This window comes from Bubalus bubalis, chromosome 22, assembly GCF_019923935.1.
Source record: "Bubalus bubalis isolate 160015118507 breed Murrah chromosome 22, NDDB_SH_1, whole genome shotgun sequence".
NCBI lineage: Eukaryota > Metazoa > Chordata > Mammalia > Artiodactyla > Bovidae > Bubalus > Bubalus bubalis.
Window position 1 is genome coordinate 53,607,511 of NC_059178.1, and position 23,137 is coordinate 53,630,647.

Here is a 23,137-nt window from a genome sequence, read left to right on the forward strand (position 1 = left end):
ATATGTCTTTGTAAGTGTGTTTTAATATGTAGGTTTTTCTTTATATTTCTTTCTCCTTTTTTCCTTTTTATAATTGACTTAAAAAGCCAAGTCACTTATCTTGTAAAGTTTTATTTTGGGGTTTAGAGATTGCATCCTGTGGTGCTATTTAATATGTTTCTCTGTCCTCTATATTTCTTATTAAAGGTTGGTTGGATCAATACGTTTAATGTAAGTAATTGTTTCAGAGTGTTCTCTTAGGTAGTGTGTTCTTCCTATAAGAAGCATGTGGTTTTTGGATGTCCCCGTAGCACTAACAAACTGATGTGTGATCAACTTTCTCAGGGTTCATATTTAAAAAAGAATAAATAAAACTGATGATAATTCTTATTTCATTTCTATCAATAAGTAATTTCATCCATGGATACACAAATGAATTGGAAAAATGTGTCCATCTCATTAAAAGATGCATTGCCAGTAAAGGATTAATTTATATTTAACAATTACATATCACAATATGTGCCATCTGGTCTTATTTTTACAAAACCATGTACCTGTAATAATCTTTAAAATAATTCAATCCAAGATACACTTTTTAATATTTGGAACATTACAATCGTAATATATGCATACATATTTTATGTACATATTTCTATTGCATCTTATAGAGTAAAAACCTTTTCAAGTATAAACATATGTTACAGTGTGATGACATGAAAGAGAAGGAATAGAAATAAAAGTTTAAGAAATAAAATTAATGATATAATTTTTTTAACAAATGAGAGTGAATATCACATTTATGTAGTTTTTATATGTCATTGCTTGAAGCATTGGAGAAGGAACTGGCACCCCACTCCAGTGCTCTTGCCTGGAAAATCCCATGGACAGAGGAGCCTGGTGGGCTACAGTCCATGTGGTCGCGAAGAGCTGTACATGACTGAGAGACTTCACTTTCACTTTTCGCTTTCATGATTGGAGAAGGGAATGGCAACCCACTCCATTGTTCTTGCCTGGAGAATCCCAGGGACATGGGAGCCTGGTGGGCTGCTGTCTATGGGGTCCAACAGGGTTGGACACGACTGAAGCGACTTAGCAGCAGCAGCAGCAGTGTGAAGCATGATACAACCATTTTACTTAAAATGTCAATAGTTAAAATTCACCAGAAATTTTATTTTTTGACTCTAAATAAATATAATATTTTAAGACACACTTTATTTTTTTTTCTTTTCTTTTTTTTAATTTTATTTTATTTTTAAACTTTACATAATTGTATTAGTTTTGCCAGACATAAGACACACTTTAAAAAGGTAAAGGATACTTTAGCATGAGAGCAAAACAGTTTTAAAGACCACTAAAATCAGTGTTTTATTTTGACTTGAAAGATAGAGTAAAATTTGCGTTAATGGTAGTTACACATCCTTTAGTCTGTTTACTACCATTTTTTCAGGCTGAGGGAGGGAATTAGGTAAATTTTACTTAAAAGAATATTTGACTAAGTTTTGAATCTATAAGTGATGAAATTTTGGAGGCTTCTCTGTATGCTTATGGTTAATTCAAGTTATTTGAAAGAGCTGAACCTTGTTGCTAGCTATCCCTGGGACAGTGGCATTTGGAAAGCCTTCTCCTCGTTTATTTTTTTCAGTCTTCATTCAGGTTGTCACAATATTCCTTCTGTGTTTTTTTTTTTTTTTTTTGGCTTTGAGCATGTAATATCTTAGCTGCCTGTCCAGAATGGAACCTGTATGCTCTACATTGGAAGGTGAAGTCATAACCCCTGGAGCACCAGGGAGGTGCCTGCGTGGCCTTCTGCTGGGGCAGTCTCCTTCCTACATTCCTCACTTTTCATGAGAATCTGGTATCCTCACTTGCCTAACTGTTAAACACTTGGTCATATATTCTGAACTAGCTGATAGTCAATACTTATCCCCAAAGCCAAATTATAAATGTTATGTATCAACATGAAGGCAATGGGAAGAGCCACTGAAGTGTGTTGACCAAGGTCAATATGATTATAATAAAAAATGACTCAAAGTTTAGTGTAAAGAAGAGATTGGAAGGCATGGGTGTAAAAAACGGTTCTGAGTCTGTCACGTAATCCAGAAAGAAATAAGCAGATGACCTAAGCTTGGTGGGGGATGTGCAGAGATGTGGAAAGTTGAGAAATATACAAGTGAAAGAAACCATGATGTTTGGTGATTAACTGAACATTGAATGCATTTTCCTTCTCCTATATTATCCAATTAAATAAGAAAATATTTTTATTTATGTTACACAATATTTTTGTTTTCTAGACATCCTCCCCAGATTTTCCATTCTATGCTAATCTAAATGTATTAAAGTAAACATTTACATGTAATGTTGCTAATTTTCCAGAAGCAAATTATGGCAGATATTTCTGAAGTCAGAGATATGATAAGTTGCCTGATTTAACCTTTCACAAATACTGCAGTATGAAAAGAGGAACTTTGAAGAGGAATTTTGGAATTATATTATGATGCAATTTCAAAAAAAAACTATTGCAGCAAGAGACTACACTTAAATGAATTTTACATAAAAGGACATAAACTTGGAAAATGTTTGCTGCTGCTGACTCATCCCTTTATCAGACACCTCCTATTTCTGTCATATCCAATTTAACTAATGTGATATTTCGTTTGTGGATGACACTCATAATTCTGCTGAATTAATAACTTTTAGCATCTGCCTGTCCATGACTTTTAACTTTTCAGTTGCTAAATAGAGATTTTTAGTTATAGCTCCATTAATCCAAAGGTTTCCCAGGTGGTGCCAGTGGTAAAGAATCCACCTGCCAATGGAGGAGACACAAGAGACGTGGGTTCGATCCCTGTGTCTGGAAAGTTCTCTGGAGTAGGACGTAGCAACCCACTCCAGTATTCTAGCCTGGAAAATTCCATGAACGAGCCTGGTGGGCTACAGTCCATGGAGCTGCAGAGAGTCGGACAAGACTGAAAGACGAAACACATACCATTAATTTAAACCTTAAGTTGAAGAGCTAAGTGGCAAAATTAAGGTGGTTTTGAGTTAAAAATATTTTTAAATTATCAAAATAACTCATTTTTTTCTTTACCTATGTTACAAAGATATTTCTAATGTAGCAAGGTGTGGTTCGGGAACTCCGTGACTCTAGAATCTTTTACAGTAGGAAGGAAACTAGAATTCCGTTTTCTTTTCCACTCTTTGCGTTTTCATTATTTGAAACAAGGCTGGGAAGAATTCAGTGATTTGCCCCCAGCAAGAACCTGTTAAAGAAAATAACTCATTGTTTTAATAGGAGGGAGTAAAGTTGTTTCTTTAGTATGCTAATCATTTTTTCTGTTATATTTTAATTGCTTTAGCTCTATAATATTTTATTTATTGTTTTTATTTTCTTTTTTGTTCTTGCTTGTCTGAAGTCTGTAGGAAACATGAGGTCAGAGTGGCTGGTTTAGAATCAGGGGTTGGAATAAATAGAGACCAGAACTGAGGGTTATAGAACCAAGAGGTTAATAAAGATTTTGATTTATACTCTGAATGGATTGGGAAGCCTGAGGAAAGATTTGAATACAGGAATTACATAATTTGACTTACTTTATAAAAAGCTTTATTTGACTGCTGTTTTGAGAAAGAAAATACAGATCCACAAGGAGAAGCAGAGAGTGCGGCAGCTTATTAAAATAACCGAGATCATGGTGGTTGACTGGGGCAGTAGTGGTGAACTTAGAAAGTGAATTGATTTATTAAATTATGTGAAGGCTAAGTTCAGTTGATTTATTTTTAGTCTGAATATGGCACATCAAAGAAAAAATACTAAGCATAAGTGAAATATTTTGGGCTTGATCAAAGGGAAGGATAGAAGTGATATTTGCTGAGATGGCAAAGAACAGGGCTTCCCCAGAGGCTCAGCTGGTAAAGAATCCACCTGGAATGCAGGAGACCCTGGTTCAATTCCTGGGTTGGGAAGATCCCCTGGAGAAGGGATAGGCTACCCACTTCAGTATTCTTGCCCTTCCCTGGAGGCTCAGCTGGTAAAGAATCCACTTGCTATGCAGGAGATCTGAGTTCAATCCCTGGGTTGGGAAGATCCCCTGGAGGAGGGCATGGCAACCCACTCCGGTATTCTTGCCTGGCGAATCACATGGACAGAGGAGCCTGGTGGGCTACAGTCCATGAGGTCGCGCAGAGTAGGACATGACTGAGCAACTAAGCACAGCACAGCAGAGGAACATTTGAAGAAGTACTTAGTCTTTTCAAAACGTTAAGCTTTGGAATTCTATGGAAGTGATAAGTAGAAAGTTGGGTGTGTGGATCAGGAGTTCAGGGGAGCACCTTCAGGATGGAACTAGACATTTGGAGGTTGTTAGAGTTCTGATATATGTGCAATACCACGAGTGTGCATAAGCTGTCCAAAGGACTGAAGGCATCGAGGGAATGGGTACCCTCCAATATTTAACTCTGTCTTATAACTATTCTAGTAAATTTTATCTGAAGGAAGAATGACTAAACATGTGCTAAAAATGTTGTTTTATTGTTCTTTAAAATTTGAAATTGCTTTGTCCTTAATTTATGAATGTAATATATATTTATAAATATGTAAACCTAGACAGCATATCAAAAAGCAGAGACATTACTTTGTCAACAAAAGTCTGTATAGTCGAAGCTATGGTTTTTCTGGTAGTCATGTATGGGTGTAAGAATTGGACCATAAAGAAGGCTGGGCACTGAAAAATTGATGCTTTCTAATTGTGGTGCTGGAGAAGACTCTTGAGAGTCCTTTGAACTGCAAGGAAATCAAACCAGTCAGTCCTAAAGGAAATCAACCCTGGAAGGACTGATGCTGAAGCTGAAGCTCCAATGCTTTGACCACCTGATGCGAAGAGCTGACTCATTGGAAAGGCATTCTTTCCTGATGCTGGGAGAGACTGAGGACAAGAGGAGAAGGGGGCGGCAGGGGATGAGATGGTTAGATAGCATGACTGACTCAATGGACATGAATCTGAGCAAACTCCAGGAGATATTGAAGGACAGAGGAGCCTGGCATTCTTCAGTCCATGGGGTTACAAAGAGTTGGACATGACTTAGGGACTGAACAACAAAAACAATTATGTATTCATTTTTTACTCAAGATAGTGATTACAATTTTAATAAAACATTCTCTTTCATATCTCAAATTGTATCATTTTTCCTGTTTTGTTTTTTCCATCAGACATTCTATTCTTTAGTCCTTGTCACATTTTTTTAATACTCTTGAGGCTCTACCTATGTCCAGAGATCCTTGATTTTCCACTCACAATGATGAATGACATGTATACCTGTGGTGGATTCATTTTGATATTTGGCAAAACTAATACAATTATGTAAAGTTTAAAAATAAAATAAAATTAAAAAAAAAGAAAAAAAGAAAATGGAATTATTTTAGGTAATTGATGTGGATTCCCTCTACTGCCATGTATGAAAATGTGTTTTCCTCCCTCTTCTCTCCTTTGAGGGGTTTACTGAAAGTTCTGTTGACAATGGAAGGGCTGATTATTGATCTAGTTCCCTGGGAAGTAATGACCAAGATCTCAGAATTGAAGTAAGGGGCACTCAATTACCAGCATGAGTTAAATTTTACTCTGGTGAACACAGTCCCAAACCTGTTGGTTGCAATTTGTTATTCTTTTATTAGAAAAGTGACTTTTATTTTATTTTGGCCAGAGATTAATGCCACGCTGTCTATTTAACCGACATGAAAGTGGAGGGAAACGTGTGGAGACAGCCTTTTACTGGACTTTGTTGCATGGCGTCCTGTTTCACTTCTGCCTCGCATGGTGTATTTTCCACATTACCAGCTCTGAACGTGGAGCCTTTGTGTAGTTGGCAAATCAGCTCCTCCTTTCACTGTGGTCCATTTCTAGTATGTTGGGGTGTTGGTGTCTTCTGTTATGCTCCTTCTGCTATCTATTTCTATAAGCTTATTGCTTTTCAGAACATTATTAAGACACTAAGTTTTATAATTATAGATGGAGCATTGGTTTATGATTAATAACTCAGGTAATGAATTTGGCAGGAATGTTCTCAAATTTTCTTCCCCCAGTTATTAGCTTTGTGAATTTGGGAATGTTACTTAAGCCTAGTAAAAATATGGTTTATTTTTCTTTTAGGGGTAATAATCAGACCTAACACAAAGGATTACTGTCAGCATTAAGTAAGGAACTATATATCAAGCCTGGTTTCTTGAGATTAGTATATGCTTAATATTACTATTTGGAGTGGGAAATGGCAACCCTCTCCAGTATCCTTGCCTGGAGAATTCCATGGACAGAGGAGCCTGGTGAGCTGCAGTCCATGGGGTCACAAAGAGTTGGACATGACTGAGTGACTAAGCACACAATACTATTATTAACAATAATAACATGAGTAACATTATTTAAAAATTTTACATAAGTGATATAATGATGGTTTTATATTCTGATTTATTGTCTGGTAGTATGCCAATTATGTAATTTTAATTCTGGAAACATTTACCTACATAGTATGAAGAAAACATGTTAACAAAACAAAAAGCACATGTGCATATATCCATATATTAAATGTATATCAAATGTTATGATTCTGCTGAAAACTTCTAAGAACAGCTATAGGGAAAAATCATTGTTTGCATTTCTAGGATTTTTCTCATTCTTATGTTTCTTTTTATAGACAATTTTTTTTTCCAGTAGTTGTAGGTTCACAGAAAGATTGAATGGAATGTGGTGTTGCCTGATAGCTCAGTTGGTAAAGAATCCACCTGCAATGCAGGAGACCTCAGTTTGATTCCTAGGTCAGGAAGATTCGCTGGAGAAGGGAAAGGCTGCCCACTCCAGCATTCTTGGGCTTTCCTTGTGGCTCAGCTGGTAAAGAATCCACCTGCAATGGGGACACCTGGTTTCTGTCCCTGGGTTGGGAAGACCCCCTGGAGAAGGGAAAGGCTGCCCACTCCAGTATTCCGGCCTGGAGAATTTCATGGGCTGTGTAGACCATGGTCCATAGGGTTGCAAAGTGGGTCACGACTGAGTGACTTTCACTTACACTTACTTACATATAATTCCCACCCCACATTCATATGTGGCTTCCCCCATTATCAAAATCCTTCACCCCATTTATTCATTTATTGACATACAGTCACCCAAATTACTTTAAGGTTCATTTGGTGTTATACATTCTATTGGTTTAGACAAATATATATCAACATGTTATACATGTATAACTATATGGGCTTCTCTCATGGATCAGATGTTAAAGAATCTTCCTGCGATGCAGGAGACCCAGGTTCCATCCCTGGGTCAGGAAGATCCCCTGGAAAAGGAATGGCAGCCCACTCTAGTATTCTTGCCTGGAGAATCCCATGGACAGAGGAGCCTGGTGGGCTACAGTCCACGGGATTCAGAGTTGATTCAGAGTTGATTCAGAGGAGCCTGGTGGGCTACAGTCCACGGGATTCAGAGTTGGACAAAACTGAGTGACCTCCACTATTGTAACAACATGTATCCATCATTCGAGTTTATCATACAGAATAATTTCTCTGCCCTAAAAATCCTCTATGCTCCAAGGATTCATCCCTTCCTCCTCCAGTCCCTGGAAACCACTGACCTTTTTACTGTCTCCATAGTTTTGCCTTTTCTAGAATGTCATAAAGATGGAATCATACAGTATGTAGCCTTTTCAGAGAGACTTCTTCCACTTAGTAATATGCATTAAATTTCCTCCATGCTCTTCATTTGTCTGACAGCTCATTTCTTTTTAGTGTTGAACAATATTCCATTGTCTGCATGTACCAGAGTGTGTTTATGTCATTTTCCTGCCATACTTTTCTATGGCAATTAATTGGCATCTTCTATAGATGTTCTACATATGTCTTACAAACTTGAGTGTCATATAGATGTATTGTTTCCAGTGCCCAAATTTATCTCTGCTACGATCTATGCACTATTTATATTTCATAGCAAATATACATAAGTAGGATTACAAAGAATACTATGGTACTGATATTCAACACTGAAAGATCAGAATTAATTGGATTAGGTTAGAATCCAGTTGGTCAATTATTAAGAATCTGTGGAAGTAATGAAGATTTGTCTAATTTTCAAGTGGTGGATTTAGATTAATGAAGATTAGCTGATTTACTTTTCCAACAACACAGAATTTTTCAGCTGCAAGTGTAAAGAAGTACACAGTTCAACTGCAAAACCTATAATAGCAACAACAAAACCTATCAGATTCCACACACACACACACAAAAACTGAAAGCAAAATGAAAGACTAATATGAATAATCCTGGAACCAGCCTTTGTAATTTGTGATTATGAATTTTTCTTTTTGCAGTTTGAAATTCTTCATGGTCAACATAAAAATGAAATGGAAGAAGTATCAGGACTTATAAGGAAAGAATCAAAATCTCAAAACAGCAATGACAGAGTGCTCTATGAGTTAAGAGCAGAGGTAAGATTTTGGATAGAGTAGTGTACTAAAGCATATCTGAAGGTTATTAAATAATATGGTGTCCTAAGAAGTAAAACTGGGGAGTCTTTGGTTATTTTATGAAAAAGAATGCTGCTGAAAATAAAAAATAATACATCAGTTCACATGTGATTTACTTATTTATTTGGCCACAATGCAAGGCATACGGGATCTTAAGTTCACTGTCCAGGGATCGAACCCATGCCCTCTGCAGTGGAATCACAGAGTCTTAACCACTGGACCACCAAGAAAGTCTGGTGATTTAAAATGTGATTTAAAATACTGTGAAATTATATTGGTCCAACACTATGTCTTAATTACCTGAATGTTACAAAGACATTATTTGACTGAAAAAAGCACCCTATAGCTGATACATTTTACTATAAATAAACACTTATTAAACTTTTGATTAGCTGCCTGGGATCTGATATGTTAAGATATTATCTGGAATAATGACATACAAGTTTTGTTGCATGTAGTTCCTGGTTGAATTTCACGTGGCCTTTGGCAACTAGCTGTAGGCAGAACAATGTCATTTTGGTTATAGTTAATCCATTTCTTAGATATACCAAGTAAAACAGGAGAAATCTCTATATTCCACTCCCATACCAACAACAACAAGTTAATTTTCAGATGAAACACTCTGTTTTATTAGCCTTGTTGATAAAGAAGGAATTATCCTTAGAGATAGGAGGGGAGAATAAATTGTTTTTACTTTATAGAACACTGTGTTAGTGCATTAAAATTGGGAAATCATAAATTATTTATTTTGTAACAGGTAATTCTGGAAGATGTCTTAGATACAAATGTGTAGGAACAATTCAAGAAATGGAATTAAGCAAGTGAAAAATAGACTGGGAGGAAAGTAATTTGTATTAGAAGATTTCTCCCTTATAAAATTCTGTCAAGACTGAATTCACACCACAGTGTTTTATATCAGGTGATATAGGACAACGGAAAATGCATAGATTTTGGAGCAAAAATGGCTCCATCACTTACTGATTACTTTATCCCGGTCCACTGCTTAAGCCTCTGAGTCTCAGTTTACAGGTTGTAATAATGGAAGTAAGAGGAATTACTGGCTACCACACAGGATTTTTCAAAAGTTTACACACTGCAGGGGAAGAGTGTTGGAGGCAGAGTGCTTTACTGTTGGGAATTAGCCAAGGTAGTTAGCTCCGCCTGAGGTTAGTTTTTCCCTTGTCACCTCTTCTGAGTCATATAAGGAGTGTTGGGTGAGGCAGGGCATATGGAGACACCCTGATGAGAAAGACCGACCTGTTGAAAACATCTCTTCCTAACAATTACGTCAAAGGGAAAAACAAATGATGGCTCTTTTAACTTTTGTTTTCTAAAAGGAACCAAACCATCAGGGTAGATACCACTTCTTGGCCCTGAGATCTGAGAAGCATCTTTGACGAGGTACTGAACAGCACATAGAATACAGGCTTATTTAGGACTTAGAGACAAATGCATGGAAGTCACATATGGGTGTTCTTACTCCCCTAAAAAGCTGGCAATTTTGTCTTAGATCGTCATTTTCAGGATATTTTGGGAACCATAGCAATACAGGATCTCTGATGCGCAACTTTTTTAGTTTGGTGTAATAGAAAGTTCCGAGACTCATTTGAGGAAACCATTTCACCTCCATAGAGCTCAATTATGTATCTTAAATTCTATACAGTTTGCCCACCTAAATACACTTTTCCACAAGACATTCAAGCACTCTGAGACATAATTTTGCTATTTTGAAATTCTTAGTGAAGCTCTTAATGCTGAAAGCTAATGTAGACATGAATTGGCTATGTCTTTGGCTGTGTGCACTTGAATGCTATATTCAGTTGAATTAAACTGAAGAAAGGAGACTTTGTTCAAAAGAAAACAAATATTGGGAGAAATTCTTAGAGAAACAGTGAGCCCCTGTGTGTGTGTTGTGTAGGTGGGTATATGTGCTCATTTGAATTTTAAACCAGAATAGAAGCTATGATTTTTTTTTGAAAAGAAGACATAACCATTGCATTGTTTCACTTTTTACACTGGTTATATTTAGGTCTTAAGATCATATCATGACTTTTTATGTTTGCATAAAAGTCATTGGGTGATTATACTGTAATTTAATATAATCTATTTTTTTTAATCTGCTTACTTTTATTATTAGATATATAAATCTGCCTGCAATGTGGGAGACCTGAGTTTAGTCGCTGGGTTGGGAAGATCCCCTGGAGAAGGGAACGGCTACCCACTCCAGTATTCTTGCCTGGATAATTCTGTGGACAGAGGAGGCTGTCTGTGGTCCATGGGGTCTGTCTATGGACCTGGCTATGGTCCATGGGGTCTCACAGAGTGAGACACGACTGAGAGCCTGACACTTTCACTTTCACATGTAATCAACACTGCAGTAAATATGCATGGGCAGATACATCTTTAGACATTCAAAAAATGGCTTAGGTTAAATTCCTAGAAATAGACTTTTTCAAAAGAATGTTTATTTTTTTCAGTATTTTATACACACTGCCAAATTGTCCATTAGAAAATTATATCAATTTATATTTGTATTCACCTGCAATGTATAAGCATGTTCGCTGTATAGCCAACAATATATATTATTGTTTTTTAATACTTCCCTAGTTGATAGGCCAAAAAGATCATTTTAATTTGTATTTTATTGAACTAAATATACACTTCTAGTTGTTTGCTCATTTTTATTGGTATAATGTTTATTGTAATAGCTACCATTTGCTGAGAACTTACTGTATACATCAATATATACTGCTGGGTTGTTGAAATATAAAATCTTATTTTATATTTTAACACTTTTAGGTTCTGTGTATTCTTAGCTACTTTTAATGGAAAGCATCCTAGAGAACTTAACTTTGCTCAAGGTTACAAAGATAACTTCAAATGTTATTGAGATCATCTTTTACCTCTGTTCTCCTTTAGTTCCAATTTCTCTGGAACGCACACTCAGGTCAGATTTTCAGCAGGTTAGGAGCTTAGTTAGCAAAGGTTACCAGCTCTGAGTTAAATCCTGAAGCCATGTGTTTTCAGCAGCTCGTAACTGACATTGCTACCTTGGTTTCTCCTCTTCTTGTGGATTTACTAAAGCAATGACTCTGGAAATGTGATTGATTTTAATTTCTGGAATTAAAAAATAGTGTTTTCATATCAGACATCATGATTTTCTAACCATTGATGATTCTTACGTATCATGGACACCTTTTTTGAAACTGTTTGTTGCTAATACCCACCAATTTGATAACAATATTGTTTTCACCTATTGTTTAGTCACTGAGTTGTGTCTGAGTCTTTGCGACCCCATTAACTGCAGCACACCAGGCTTCCCTGTCCATCACTATCTCCCTGAGTTTGCTCAAACTCATGCCCATTGAGTCAGAGATTGCTGTTGTTCAGTCATTCAGTCGTGTCCAACTCTTTGAGGAGTGCGTTTTGCTTGTCTTTCAATCTGCCCAGCCTCTTTCAGAAGTAGTTTGATGACGATCTTAGAAATTGGATTGGTCAAAGAAATTTAAAATGCAGCCCTGATTTAAAAAAAGGCTCCACAGTATTTAAAACATTGACTCTTCTGGTCAGTGTGTGATGAGGTGAATTCTCTAAGCATGGAGTCATTTGATAAATAAATGTTAACATGTGCATGTATGGATGTGTTAATGGGGCTTCTCTGGTGGCTCACACAGTAAGGAATCTGCCTGCAGCGCAGGAGACCTGGGTTCAATCCCTGGATCAATGAGATCCCCTGGAGAAAGGAGTGGCTACCCACTCCAGTGTTCTTGCCTGAAGAGTTCCATGGACAGAGGAGCCTCGTGGGCTACCGTCCATGGGGTCACAACGAGTAGGACATGACTGAGAGACTAACATCACCATGCATATATGCATATGCATAACCAATGCATTTCATCTTTTTTCCACATTTAAGATCAAGACCCCTTGAACTAGAAAGGAGAGTTTATTTAGAATGGACATGGACTGGCATTCCTAGTGAAGAAATCATTACTTCTTTCTACAACCTAGCTCTTGCTCCAAAGCAAACTCATAATCAGGAAACACTCGCATTACATTTTTTAGGCCAAAGTTTTGGGTTATTTTCCAAGAGAAAATAATTAGTTTATCTTGTATTATTCAAAAAAAATGTATCACTTACAATTCAGTTTCAAATTTTCAGGAGTTTTGATTTCGTATTTCTTTTCTGTGGTTTGTTGTTTTTTCTTCTCACCTACTCACACATTTATATCTTATTCCTGTTTCATTTCAGAAAGATTAAGTCGATATGCTTTTCCCTTAGTTGTTGTAGTTTAGTCGCTCAGTTGTGTCCAACTCTTTTGTGACCCCAGGAACTGTAACCTGCCAGGCTCCTCTGTCCATGGAATTTCCCAGCAAGGACACTGGAATGGGTTGGCATTTCCCACTCCAGGGTGTCTTCCCATACTTTTCCCTACTAACTCAGTAACTCACATAGAAACTCTGAACACTATATGTAAAGCAAACATAAAGGACTCGCCCAGTTGAAGACAAGTGGCCTTCCGCCAGGTACCTGGGAACCTAAGAAATGACATGAGGTCAGTTGCCTGGTTTTCTTTTCCCTGCATATATCCCAGAATTGGTGCTGAAGAGGCCAGAAACCTGGAAATAACAATAGAACCAGATGAAAACAAAACACAACTGAAATCCGTTTGCTCTAATCAAAGGACCAGGGAATGGCCAGCTTAGCAAGACAGGAAACTTGTAGACGAGAAATGTTCTAACCCATCAAATAACTACAGAGAACAGTGGTGTTCCACCTCAACTCCCATTAATAAAGCTGACCGGGGAGCCTACACTTCCACTCTTGCAAGGCAGTAGAAAGTTGCTCAGTCCTTTCTTCTGAAGTGGTGGCATTGAAGACTCAGTTGGAGCCAGGGTCTCATCCCCATTGGGCAATAATGAGACCTCCAGACTTTTTCCTTGGTGTCAGTGAAAATCAGGTGGGGAGCCTGTATTTCACCTCCACCCTCTCCCAGCTAACGAGGTCTAGTGGAGGCAGGGACTCCCATCCCCCTCCAGCAGGGGGCATCCCCACCCAGGTATCAGTGGGGATTTGTGGGGAACCTGGACTTGTACCTTCATCTGGAAGTAATGAGTTAGTGCTGCCTCTTTACCTTTCAGAATGGTGTGTCTGAGGAACCCACCTATGTTTAGATAAAATAGAGTCTCATAAGATAATACTGAATATGTTCAGAACACAACTGAATATTACTCATCATATCAAGAACCAAAATATCTCAGAGTGAATGAAAAAGGCAAGCAAGAAATGCTGATTCTGCAAAGACAGAGATGTTTGCATTCCTTGGCAAGGATTTTAAAGTGGCCATCATAAAAACGCCTTAATCAGCAATAGTAACCATGCTTGAAACAAATAGAAAAAGTAGCCATGCCTAGCCACTTGTGCTTAGCCACTCAGTCATGTCTGACTCTTTGCAACCCCATGGACTGTAGCCCACAAGGCTCCTCCATCCATGGGATTCTGCAGGCAAGAATACTGAAATGAGTTGCCATGCCCTGCTCCAGGGAATCTTCCCAGTCCAGGGATTGAACCCTAGTCTCTTATGTCTCCTGCATTGATGGTGATTTCTTTACCACTGGCCCCACCAGAGAAATAGAAACTACAAATAAGAAACAAATGGAAAGGTTAGAAGGGAAAAGCATAGTAACTACAATTTTAAAGAAAATTATGAATGGAAGGGAGAGGGGAAAGGATCCAGTCTGAAACAGTCTGGAAGAGAAAAAGCCTTTGCTAACAAGGATTGTGGTAGGGGGCCTGTGGGATGCTAACAAATATCAAACACTTAAGCCTTTGGAGGCCAATGTGAGAGGAGAAATTATGTGGGCTGAAAAATATTACTCAAAGAAATAGAGTGAAAATTTTCCAAATATAGGAAAAGGATCAAATCTGCAGTCAAGATGCTTAGCAAACCCCGATCAGTATAACCTCAAGTAGGTCCACATCAAGACACATTAGTCAACATGTGGATAATTGAGAAAAAATAATCTTGACAACAGGAAGGAAATTACACCTGAGCTATGGGAAGAAATAATCCAAATGACGGTGAAGATTGCATCAGAAACCATGGAGGCCAGAAAAAAGTAGCACACACTTGTCCAAATTCTAAAAGAATTGTCAACTCAAAGTACTATATCCAGTCAACGTGTCCTTTAGGACACTTTCAGATGAAAGAAAACTAAGACAAATTGTCTCCAGTAAGTAAGCACATGAAAAGATGTCAATACATGAGCCATCAAGGGAATGCAAATTAAAACCACAGTGCGCTTGTAACTACATGCTTATCAGAATGGCTAAAACAGAAATTAGTAACAGCAGCAATGCTGGTGAGAATGCAGAGCTACTGGCCATGCACCTTTCTTCAGGAAGTGCACATCATATGATCACATAGGAGAACATGCACCTTTCTGCAGGAAATGCACGTCATATGATCACATAGGAGAACATGCACCTTTCTGCAGGAAATGCACGTCATATGATCACATAGGAGAACATGCACCTTTCTGCAGGAAGTGCACATCATATGATCACATAGGAGAACATGCACCTTTCTGCAGGAAGAGCACATCATATGCTCACATAGGAGAACAGTCTGGTGGGTTCCCAAATGACAACTCTCGTATGACCAAGAAGTTGCACTCCTGGGTATTTCTCTCAGAGAAATGAGAATGTATACCTGCAAACGGATATCCACACTTACACATGGATCTTTAAAGTAGTTTTGTTTGTAAATGCCAAAACTTGGATACAAAAACAATACCTTCAGTGAGGAAACAATAAGCCTTTACAACCATACCTTGGGATACAGCTCAGCAGTTAAATGGAATGAATTTTTTATCTGTACAGCAATCTGGATGCATCTTTGGAAAAGCATTTTGAGTGAAAAATCTTAGAAGATAACATAAGCCCATAATTCCATTTGTATTACAGTACTGAAATTACAAATTTTTCGAAACAGAGAGCAGATTAGTGGTTTCAGGGGATGAAGGAGGGATTGGAGGGGAGTGTGTGTGGCCATAAAGAGGCAACATGATACATCCTTCTGATGAAAATGGCCCCTATTTTGACTATATTATTGTTGACATCTGGTTATTACATTGTTACAACTATTGAGTTGTAAGATGTTAACACTGGGCCAAACCGTATATAGGGCACTTGGGATTTATTTTGATCATCTCTTACAACTGCTTAAGAATGTACAATTATCTCAAAAATACAGTTAAAAACTTCCAGTCTTCTCTCAGTATGTATGACAAGTTCCACCCTTTCTATATACTCCTCTGAAAATAGGCATCTTTATTTCCATTTTTGGGGTCCCAGAGACCTGAGTCCAAATTCTTACCTTGGCACTTTCTTGCCATCTGGCTTCCTAACAACTACATAGGTTTTCTTCTTCTTTTTTTAGAAAATACTTTTTTTTTTTTTTATCTATATTTGGCTGTCCTGGGTCTTTGTTGCTGCGAGGGCTTTTCTCTAGTTGCAGTGAACAGGCTTCTCAATGCGGTGGCTTCTCTTGCAGAGCATGGGCTCAGGGCACACGGGCTTCAGTGGTTGCAGCACGTGGCTCGGTAGCTGCTGCTCCCAGCTCTAAAGCACAGGCTCGGTAGTTGTGGTGCTCGTGTTCAGTTGTTCCATGGCATGTGGGATCTTCTCGATCCAAGCATCAAACGAATGTCTCTTGCATTGGCAGGCAGATTCTTTACCTATGAGCCACAAGGGAAGTCCCTACGTAGGCTTTCTGAGTCTGTTTGATTGTCTGCAAAAGAGAGTTTAGGTAATAGCTCATCTAAAGGATTAATTCATCCATATATGTGAAGTACTAAACATTGTATATTATATATATGTAGTAGGTGTGTAAGGAATACATGTTTTCTCCCTTGTTATTCAAATTTCATTTTGTAGATCCTATATCGGAATGACAATCAGATTTTTATGCATTAGTAACACTGTAGATGATTCTGTGGTATCCCATAGAAGACTTCAGGATACTTCTATAATATGCATGTGTTCTTCCTCTCCTCAGCTGTAAACTTTTTGGAATTTAAGGGCACTGTCTTACAGTAAGGACTTCCCTGGTGGCTCAGACGGTGAAGTGTCTTGCTTACAATGCAGGAGACCTGGGTTCGATCCCTGGGTCGGGAAGATCCTCTGGAGAAGGAAATGGCACCCCACTCCAGTACTCTTGCCTGGAAAATCCCATGGACAGAGGAGCGTGGTGGGACTGCAGTGACCACAGATTCTGGTGCCAAATAGGTCGCCAATACATGTTTGCTGGGGGTATTGCATCTTTTAATGTGAATAATCTGGCTCCAAAATTAGTCTGTATACCTTCCAAAGGAGTAGAATCCTTTCCTATTCTTGAATCACTAAGTGTTTTGAATTATATCTTTTCACACATTGACACTTAGGCAAATCTCAAGTGATCATATGGACAAACACCATGAGAGTCTGGAACTGGAAAGAACCTAAAAGTTACCACATAGTCCTTCATTTCACAGGGTCCCTTTCTGACATTAGTGAATTACCCACAGTGGCACTGGATGTATCCCCCTCCCCACGCCTTTGACACATTTTCTCTGATGCTTCATTCGTATTAAAATCTTTTCACATCATATGAGAATATGCTCTTTATTTTTTAATTTATTTGTAATTGGAGGATAATTGCTTTACAGTGCTGTGTTAGTTTCCACCGTACAACATGAATCAACCGTAAGAATACACATATCCCTTCTCTCTAGAGCCTCCCTCCCACCAATGCTCTTTAAATGATTTCTTTTTCTTCCTCCTCCTAACTGAATGCAGTATGATATAAGCTGAAGGAACCAAATATATTCATTTTTCTCTTTTTCAGAATGTCTATATTTATTTACTTTTAAAATGCTGCTTATTAAGACAAAAAGGCCCAGATGGGCAACATGTTAAATTTAACTTGTGATTATATAAGTAGTCTTCTTTATTTTGCATATGCAGGATAAAACATAAACATTTTGCAACATAAGATTTTTTCATGTTCAGCAATTGTGTCATTGTTGGGGTTTAAGGCAAATTTTCTCCATGTGTGCGTACCAACTGGATTCTCAAAATGACAGTGAAATGAAAAACAAAGCCAGGCAATGAAATAGTAGTTTATATGCTCATCCGCTCATTGTCTAATTCAGTCATTTATTCAGCAAATATTTATCAACAATTTCCAGTATGCTTGGTATTAGAATTAAGCACCGGGGTTTCAATAGAGTGGTTGCCACCTTGGGGAGCAAACCAACCAACCCAGACAGTTAAACCCAGTGTGTTAGGTACTTAGATGGGTGGAAAATAGTGATCTGTGTGAGCTCATAGAAAAGGTGTTGAGGATGAGATGTGAAGGACGAATAGCATCGAAGTTATGTAAAGACGAAAGGTAGAGGTAAGGACTGTGAGTGGTAAAGGGAGTAGCAGGTGAGACAGCTAAAGACTGCAGTATTGCCAGCAAATAAATGTAATACAAAGAAATGTTCTGACTGTTACACAATAGGGAGGGTCGAAGAGGATCCTTCCTCATGGGCCTCTGTTCTTAGTAAGGGATGCAAAGAAGAATCTGAAGTCTTACAGTGGCAAAAACTAGTTTATTGAGGAAAGAACAGAAGAACACCTCAAGGAAGAAGTGAGTCAAACCAGGAGAGGGACTGGCAATGGAATGATGAGATACATGGTTTTCAAGACAAGGCTTTTACATATTCATCTAGGTGGGCATGGAATGACAGTTTTGATTGATTGTTGCAAGTTGCAAAGCAACAGGCTCTATTGCTCATGTCTTTCCCATAATTCAGCCTGTTCTAATTAGATGTATGTATGTATAGAATATTTATGAGCCTTTTATAGGCTCCAGGCTGCCTAAGGTCACTTGAGGACACAGCTGTGCATCAAGGTGTAATGTGCCCAAGTTGGAGAAGCCCCTGTGGTTAGTTTGTATCCACTGTGTGCCTAGGGACCCTGGAGTTGGAAAAATCTGTGGTTATTTTGTATTAATAGCCTATCCATGAACTCTCCTGGGCCACTTGCAGGGTGTCTGGGGTGGGGTTTAGAGATTATCTTGAATCTTTTTCTGTTAGACCACCCTCTTTTGCTCATGTCTAACTGCATAATTTGACTTGTAAAAAAATTTAGAGCATTTTTGTTGAGTAGGAGAATATATTGAAGAGTTGGGTTTTGTTTTTTAACATATTGGGATATTCAGTTCAGTTCAGTTCAGTCACTCAGTCGTGTCTGACTCTTTGCGACCCCATGAATTGCAGCACGCCAGGCCTCCCTGTCCATCACCAACTCCCGGAGTTCACTCAAACTCACGTCCATCAAGACGGTGATGCCATCCAGCCATCTCATCCTCTGTCGTCCCCTTCTCCTCCTGCCCCCAATCCCTCCCAGCATCAGGGTCTTTTCCAATGAGTCAACTCTTTGCATGAGGTGGCCAAAATACTGGAGTTTCAGCTTTAGCATCATTCCTTCCAAAGAACACCCAGGACCGATCTCCTTTAGAATGGACTGGTTGGATCTCCTTGCAGTCCAAGGGACTCTCAAGAGTCTTCTCCAACACCACAGTTCAAAAGCATCAATTCTTCGGCGCTCAGCCTTCTTCACAGTCCAATTTTCAGATCCATACATGACCACTGGAAAAACCATAGCCTTGACTAGACGGACCTTTGTTGGCAAAGGAATGTCTCTGCTTTTGAATATTCTATCTAGGTTGGTCATAACTTTCCTTCCAAGGAGTAAGCATCTTTTAATTTCATGGCTGCAGTCACCATCTGCAGTGATTTTGGAGCCCCCAAAAATAAAGTCTGACACTGTTTCCACTGTTTCCTCATCTATTTCCCATGAAGTGATGGGACCAGATGCCATGATCTTTGTTTTCTGAATGTTGAGCTTTAAGCCAACTTTTTCACTCTCCTCTTTCACTTTCATCAAGAGGCTTTTGACAGTAGATAAAAAATTCCTCCTTTTCTTCTTACTCAACTATATGTTATGTTGTTTGTGCAAATAATTTGATTACTAGGAGAGGAACATAGTCTAATTAGGAGCAATTCATTCCCAAATTTTTTTTAAGGTAAGGTGGGGGTAGGGGAACACAGAGGGTAGAAAGTGTTTTATTCTCTGTTTTAAAAGAGAAAATGTTTTCAAGGCGTTTTCTTAAATTATAAATTCAATTTTTAATTCTGGAAATAATGTATGGTCCTCCTGTGCTTCCCTGGCTCAGTTGGTAAAGAATGCAGGAGACATGTGTTTGATTCCTGGGTCAGGAATATCCACTGGAGAAGGGATAGGCTACCCACTCCAGTATTCCTGGGCTTCCCTTGTGGCTCAGCTGGTAAAGAATCTGCCTGCAATGTGGGAGACCTGGGTTTGATCCCTGGGTTGGGAAGATCCCCTGGAGAAGGGAACAGCTACCCATTCCATTATTCTGGCCTGGAGAATTCCATGGACTGCATAGTCCAAGGGTTCGCCAAGAGTCAGACATGACTGAGTGACTTTCACTTTCACTGTGCTTCCCAGGTGGCGCTAGTGGTAAAGAATCTTTCTGCTAAGGCAGAAGACACTGGTTCAATTCCTGGGTGAGGAAGTTCCCCTAGAGGAGGAAAATAGCAACCCACTCCAGTATTCTTGCTGGAGAATGCCATGGACAGAGGACCCTGGTGGGCTACAGTCCTTAGGATCACAAAGAGTCAGACAGGTCTAAAGCGACTTACCGCATGCTGTGCTAGGATCTGTTAATAGTAATTCAGTGGTGTCCAAAGTATAAATGAGCCTGACCTCAGAGAACTGCCTTCAATGGGAGAAAACAGCATTCATCAAAAAATCATACAGTTCATTGCATATGTTCAACTCTAGGGGAGCTACAAAGTCGATGTGCGTGATGGTGGGGTAGTTGGGCTAGTTAGGAATTTTAGATGAAGAAATACCTGAGACTTTATTTACTGACATACTTAAATGGAATCTTCTTTAATGAGAAGGGTGTCATATAATTAGAAATCTGGTGCCATCATAATTTAATTTTCTGAGATTGCCACAATAGGTATTGATTTGAATTCATTTAAATCACTTGTATCACATACCTCTTATTGACTTTACATGTTCTAGCAAAGAAACCTAGATTACTGAGAATATGATGAATGTATCAGAAATGATTATATAATTTTGAAAGAGGATATTGACGTTTGCAAGCAGGTTAATTTAGAAGCCTGTTAGTGTTATGGATTTAAGCATTCTGGCACATTCTGAGTTCTTATTGATGAAACTCAGGAACCAGAATCTATAAAAAGATATGTGATATGAGTAAACCATCAGAGAAAAATAATATTCTTGGAAAGGTGAAAATCAAACTGTCACACATGGATATGCATTCTGGTCATTTAGACAAATATAAGTCTAAATAGTCCAATTATCCAAGATGAAATCTGTCACTTGTCCTGGAGTTACAGAAAACTGATAAATATAAAACCGAATAATGGCTGAAAACCAGTGATTATTTATCCAGGAAATATTAAGTGCCTCAAATAACAGATTTTATTTTTTCAGAAAGGGTAACAGATTTTATTTTTTCAGAAAGGGTTTTAAATGATGTGGAGTGCTTGGGGCTGGTGCACTGGGACGACCCAGAGGGATGGTATGGGGAGGGAGGAGGGAGGAGGGTTCAGGATGGGGAACACATGTATGCCTGTGGCGGATTCATTTCGATATATGGCAGAACCAATACAATATTGTAAAGTTTAAAAATAAAATAAAATTAAAAAAAAATAAATGATGTGGAGTGAAATGCAGGATTTGAATGTCTTTACTTGGGTATCTCAACAGCAGTATCTTTTCCAGATGACTAGGTCTTTGGGAAAGTTTTCTGGCTAAGTTAGATTGATGATTTAATTGTTGTTGTTCAGTCCCTAAGTCGTGGCCAATTCTTTGCGACCCCATGGACTGCAGCATGCCAGGCTCCTCCATCTATGCAATTTTCCAGGTAAGAATACGGGAGTGGGTAGCCATTCCCTTCTCCAGGAGATCTTCCTGACCCAGGGATTGAACTGGGGTCTCCTGCATTGCAGGCAGACTCTTTACTGTCTGAGCCACCAGGGAAGCCCCGTATCTCCTGGAGTATGCTCAAATTCACATCCATTGAGCTGGTGATTTAATTACAATCTGAGATTTAATGTCTTTAACTGTAAATTTCTTACTAACTTTCATTGGGTAGAAAACAGTCTGCTGAAGATTGGGATGTCAGAGGTAATAGAAGAAATTGCGTTAATCAAAACTCTTAAATGTTAGAGTCTCAGGATCAGCCTATGTCTTCAGAAATCCCTGCACATTTCTGAAATCCCAACCTCGAGGGACCTTGGGTTTTCTCAGTGTCCTCTGGCTTCTTAAGATCTCTGCTGTGATGCCCTCTGGGTCTTATTCTCTTTGGTTCACATGCATGCATTTGGGACTTCTGTTCCCTTGGCCTGCAGGTTCTGTACAGTTTTTTCAAGATCCTGCTTACTGTTTTCCATGGGGGGAATAACGGAATTTAGCTAATTCATTTTATAATGCTATTAACACTTTTGTGTCTTCATATTAAGTATTCCCCTCAATGCTTCAAATTCAAAATGGCTTTACTACATATGTTACAGTATAGTTGCACTGAATCAGGATTCAAATCTCCAGTAGAGACAAATATTCTGTTTCATGCTAGAGGCATTTTATTGAGAACTTTCCTATTATCATCCTCAAAAATGCTTCCCTTAGAAAACGTGCTTTCGTATCAAGAGAGACATTGTGGAAGCATGTGCCATAAAGTAAATGAGTAGATGGGAAGAAGATAAGGTACAAATGCAGAAGATGAGAGCCTTCTGTTTCAAACTTCTGCAAGGTTGAAAGAAAAAAATAAAATGGGATGAGGGCATAATGAGCATAAATGATTTGATGTGTTTACATTTGACTACATTTGATGTGTTCAAAATGGGCTTCCCAGGTGGCACAGTAGAGAATCTGCCTGCCAGTGCAGGAGATTCATGTGACCTGGGTTTGATCCCTGGGTCGGGAAGGTCCCCTGGAGAAGGAAATGGCAACCCACTCCAGTATTCTTGCCTAGGAATTCCCATGGCCAGAGGAGCCTGGTGGGCTACAGTCCATTGGATGGCAGAAGAGCTGGACTTGACTGATCAACTGAGCAAGCAGGCGCAATGTATTCAAAATACATTGGTTTCCCATGTACCCATTAATACAGCCTGGTGAGTATAAGGTTTTAAGGGCCACACATACTGAGGAAACCAGCTGCTAGTTCTGATCCTCCAGGTCTCAGATCCCTTGTTAGTATCAATACTTCCCTCTGTAGGTGGTGTCTCCTTTTGCAGGATGTCCACCCTGACTGGTCTGCTCTCTTCTGCACACTGTCTCTCTGACTGTGCCACCTGGTCTCCAGAGAATGCTCTGTGGCTCTTGGATATTTATCTTTCCTGTTGCGTGTGAATCAAGGTTTCTATGCTGCTGCTAAGTTGCTTCAGTCGTGTCTGACTCTGTGCGACCCCATAGATGGCAGCCTGCCAGGCTCCCCCGTCCCTGGGATTCTCCAGGCAAGAACACTGGAGTGGGTTGCCATTTCCTTCTCCAATGCATGAAAGTCAAAAG

General features: G+C 38.8%; 1 protein-coding gene across 4 annotated transcripts in view; it reads left to right on the plus strand.

Moving 5' to 3' along the window:
* CCDC102B (coiled-coil domain containing 102B) overlaps positions 1–23,137 on the plus strand; it is a 271,385-nt gene that overhangs the window by 68,964 nt on the left and 179,284 nt on the right. For all 4 annotated transcript variants that reach the window (XM_044934449.2, XM_044934448.2, XM_025273735.3 and 1 more), the window contains exon 5: positions 8,320–8,436. In XM_044934449.2, coding sequence (XP_044790384.2) covers positions 8,320–8,436 — 117 coding nt within the window. The remainder of the gene's footprint in view (positions 1–8,319; positions 8,437–23,137) is intronic.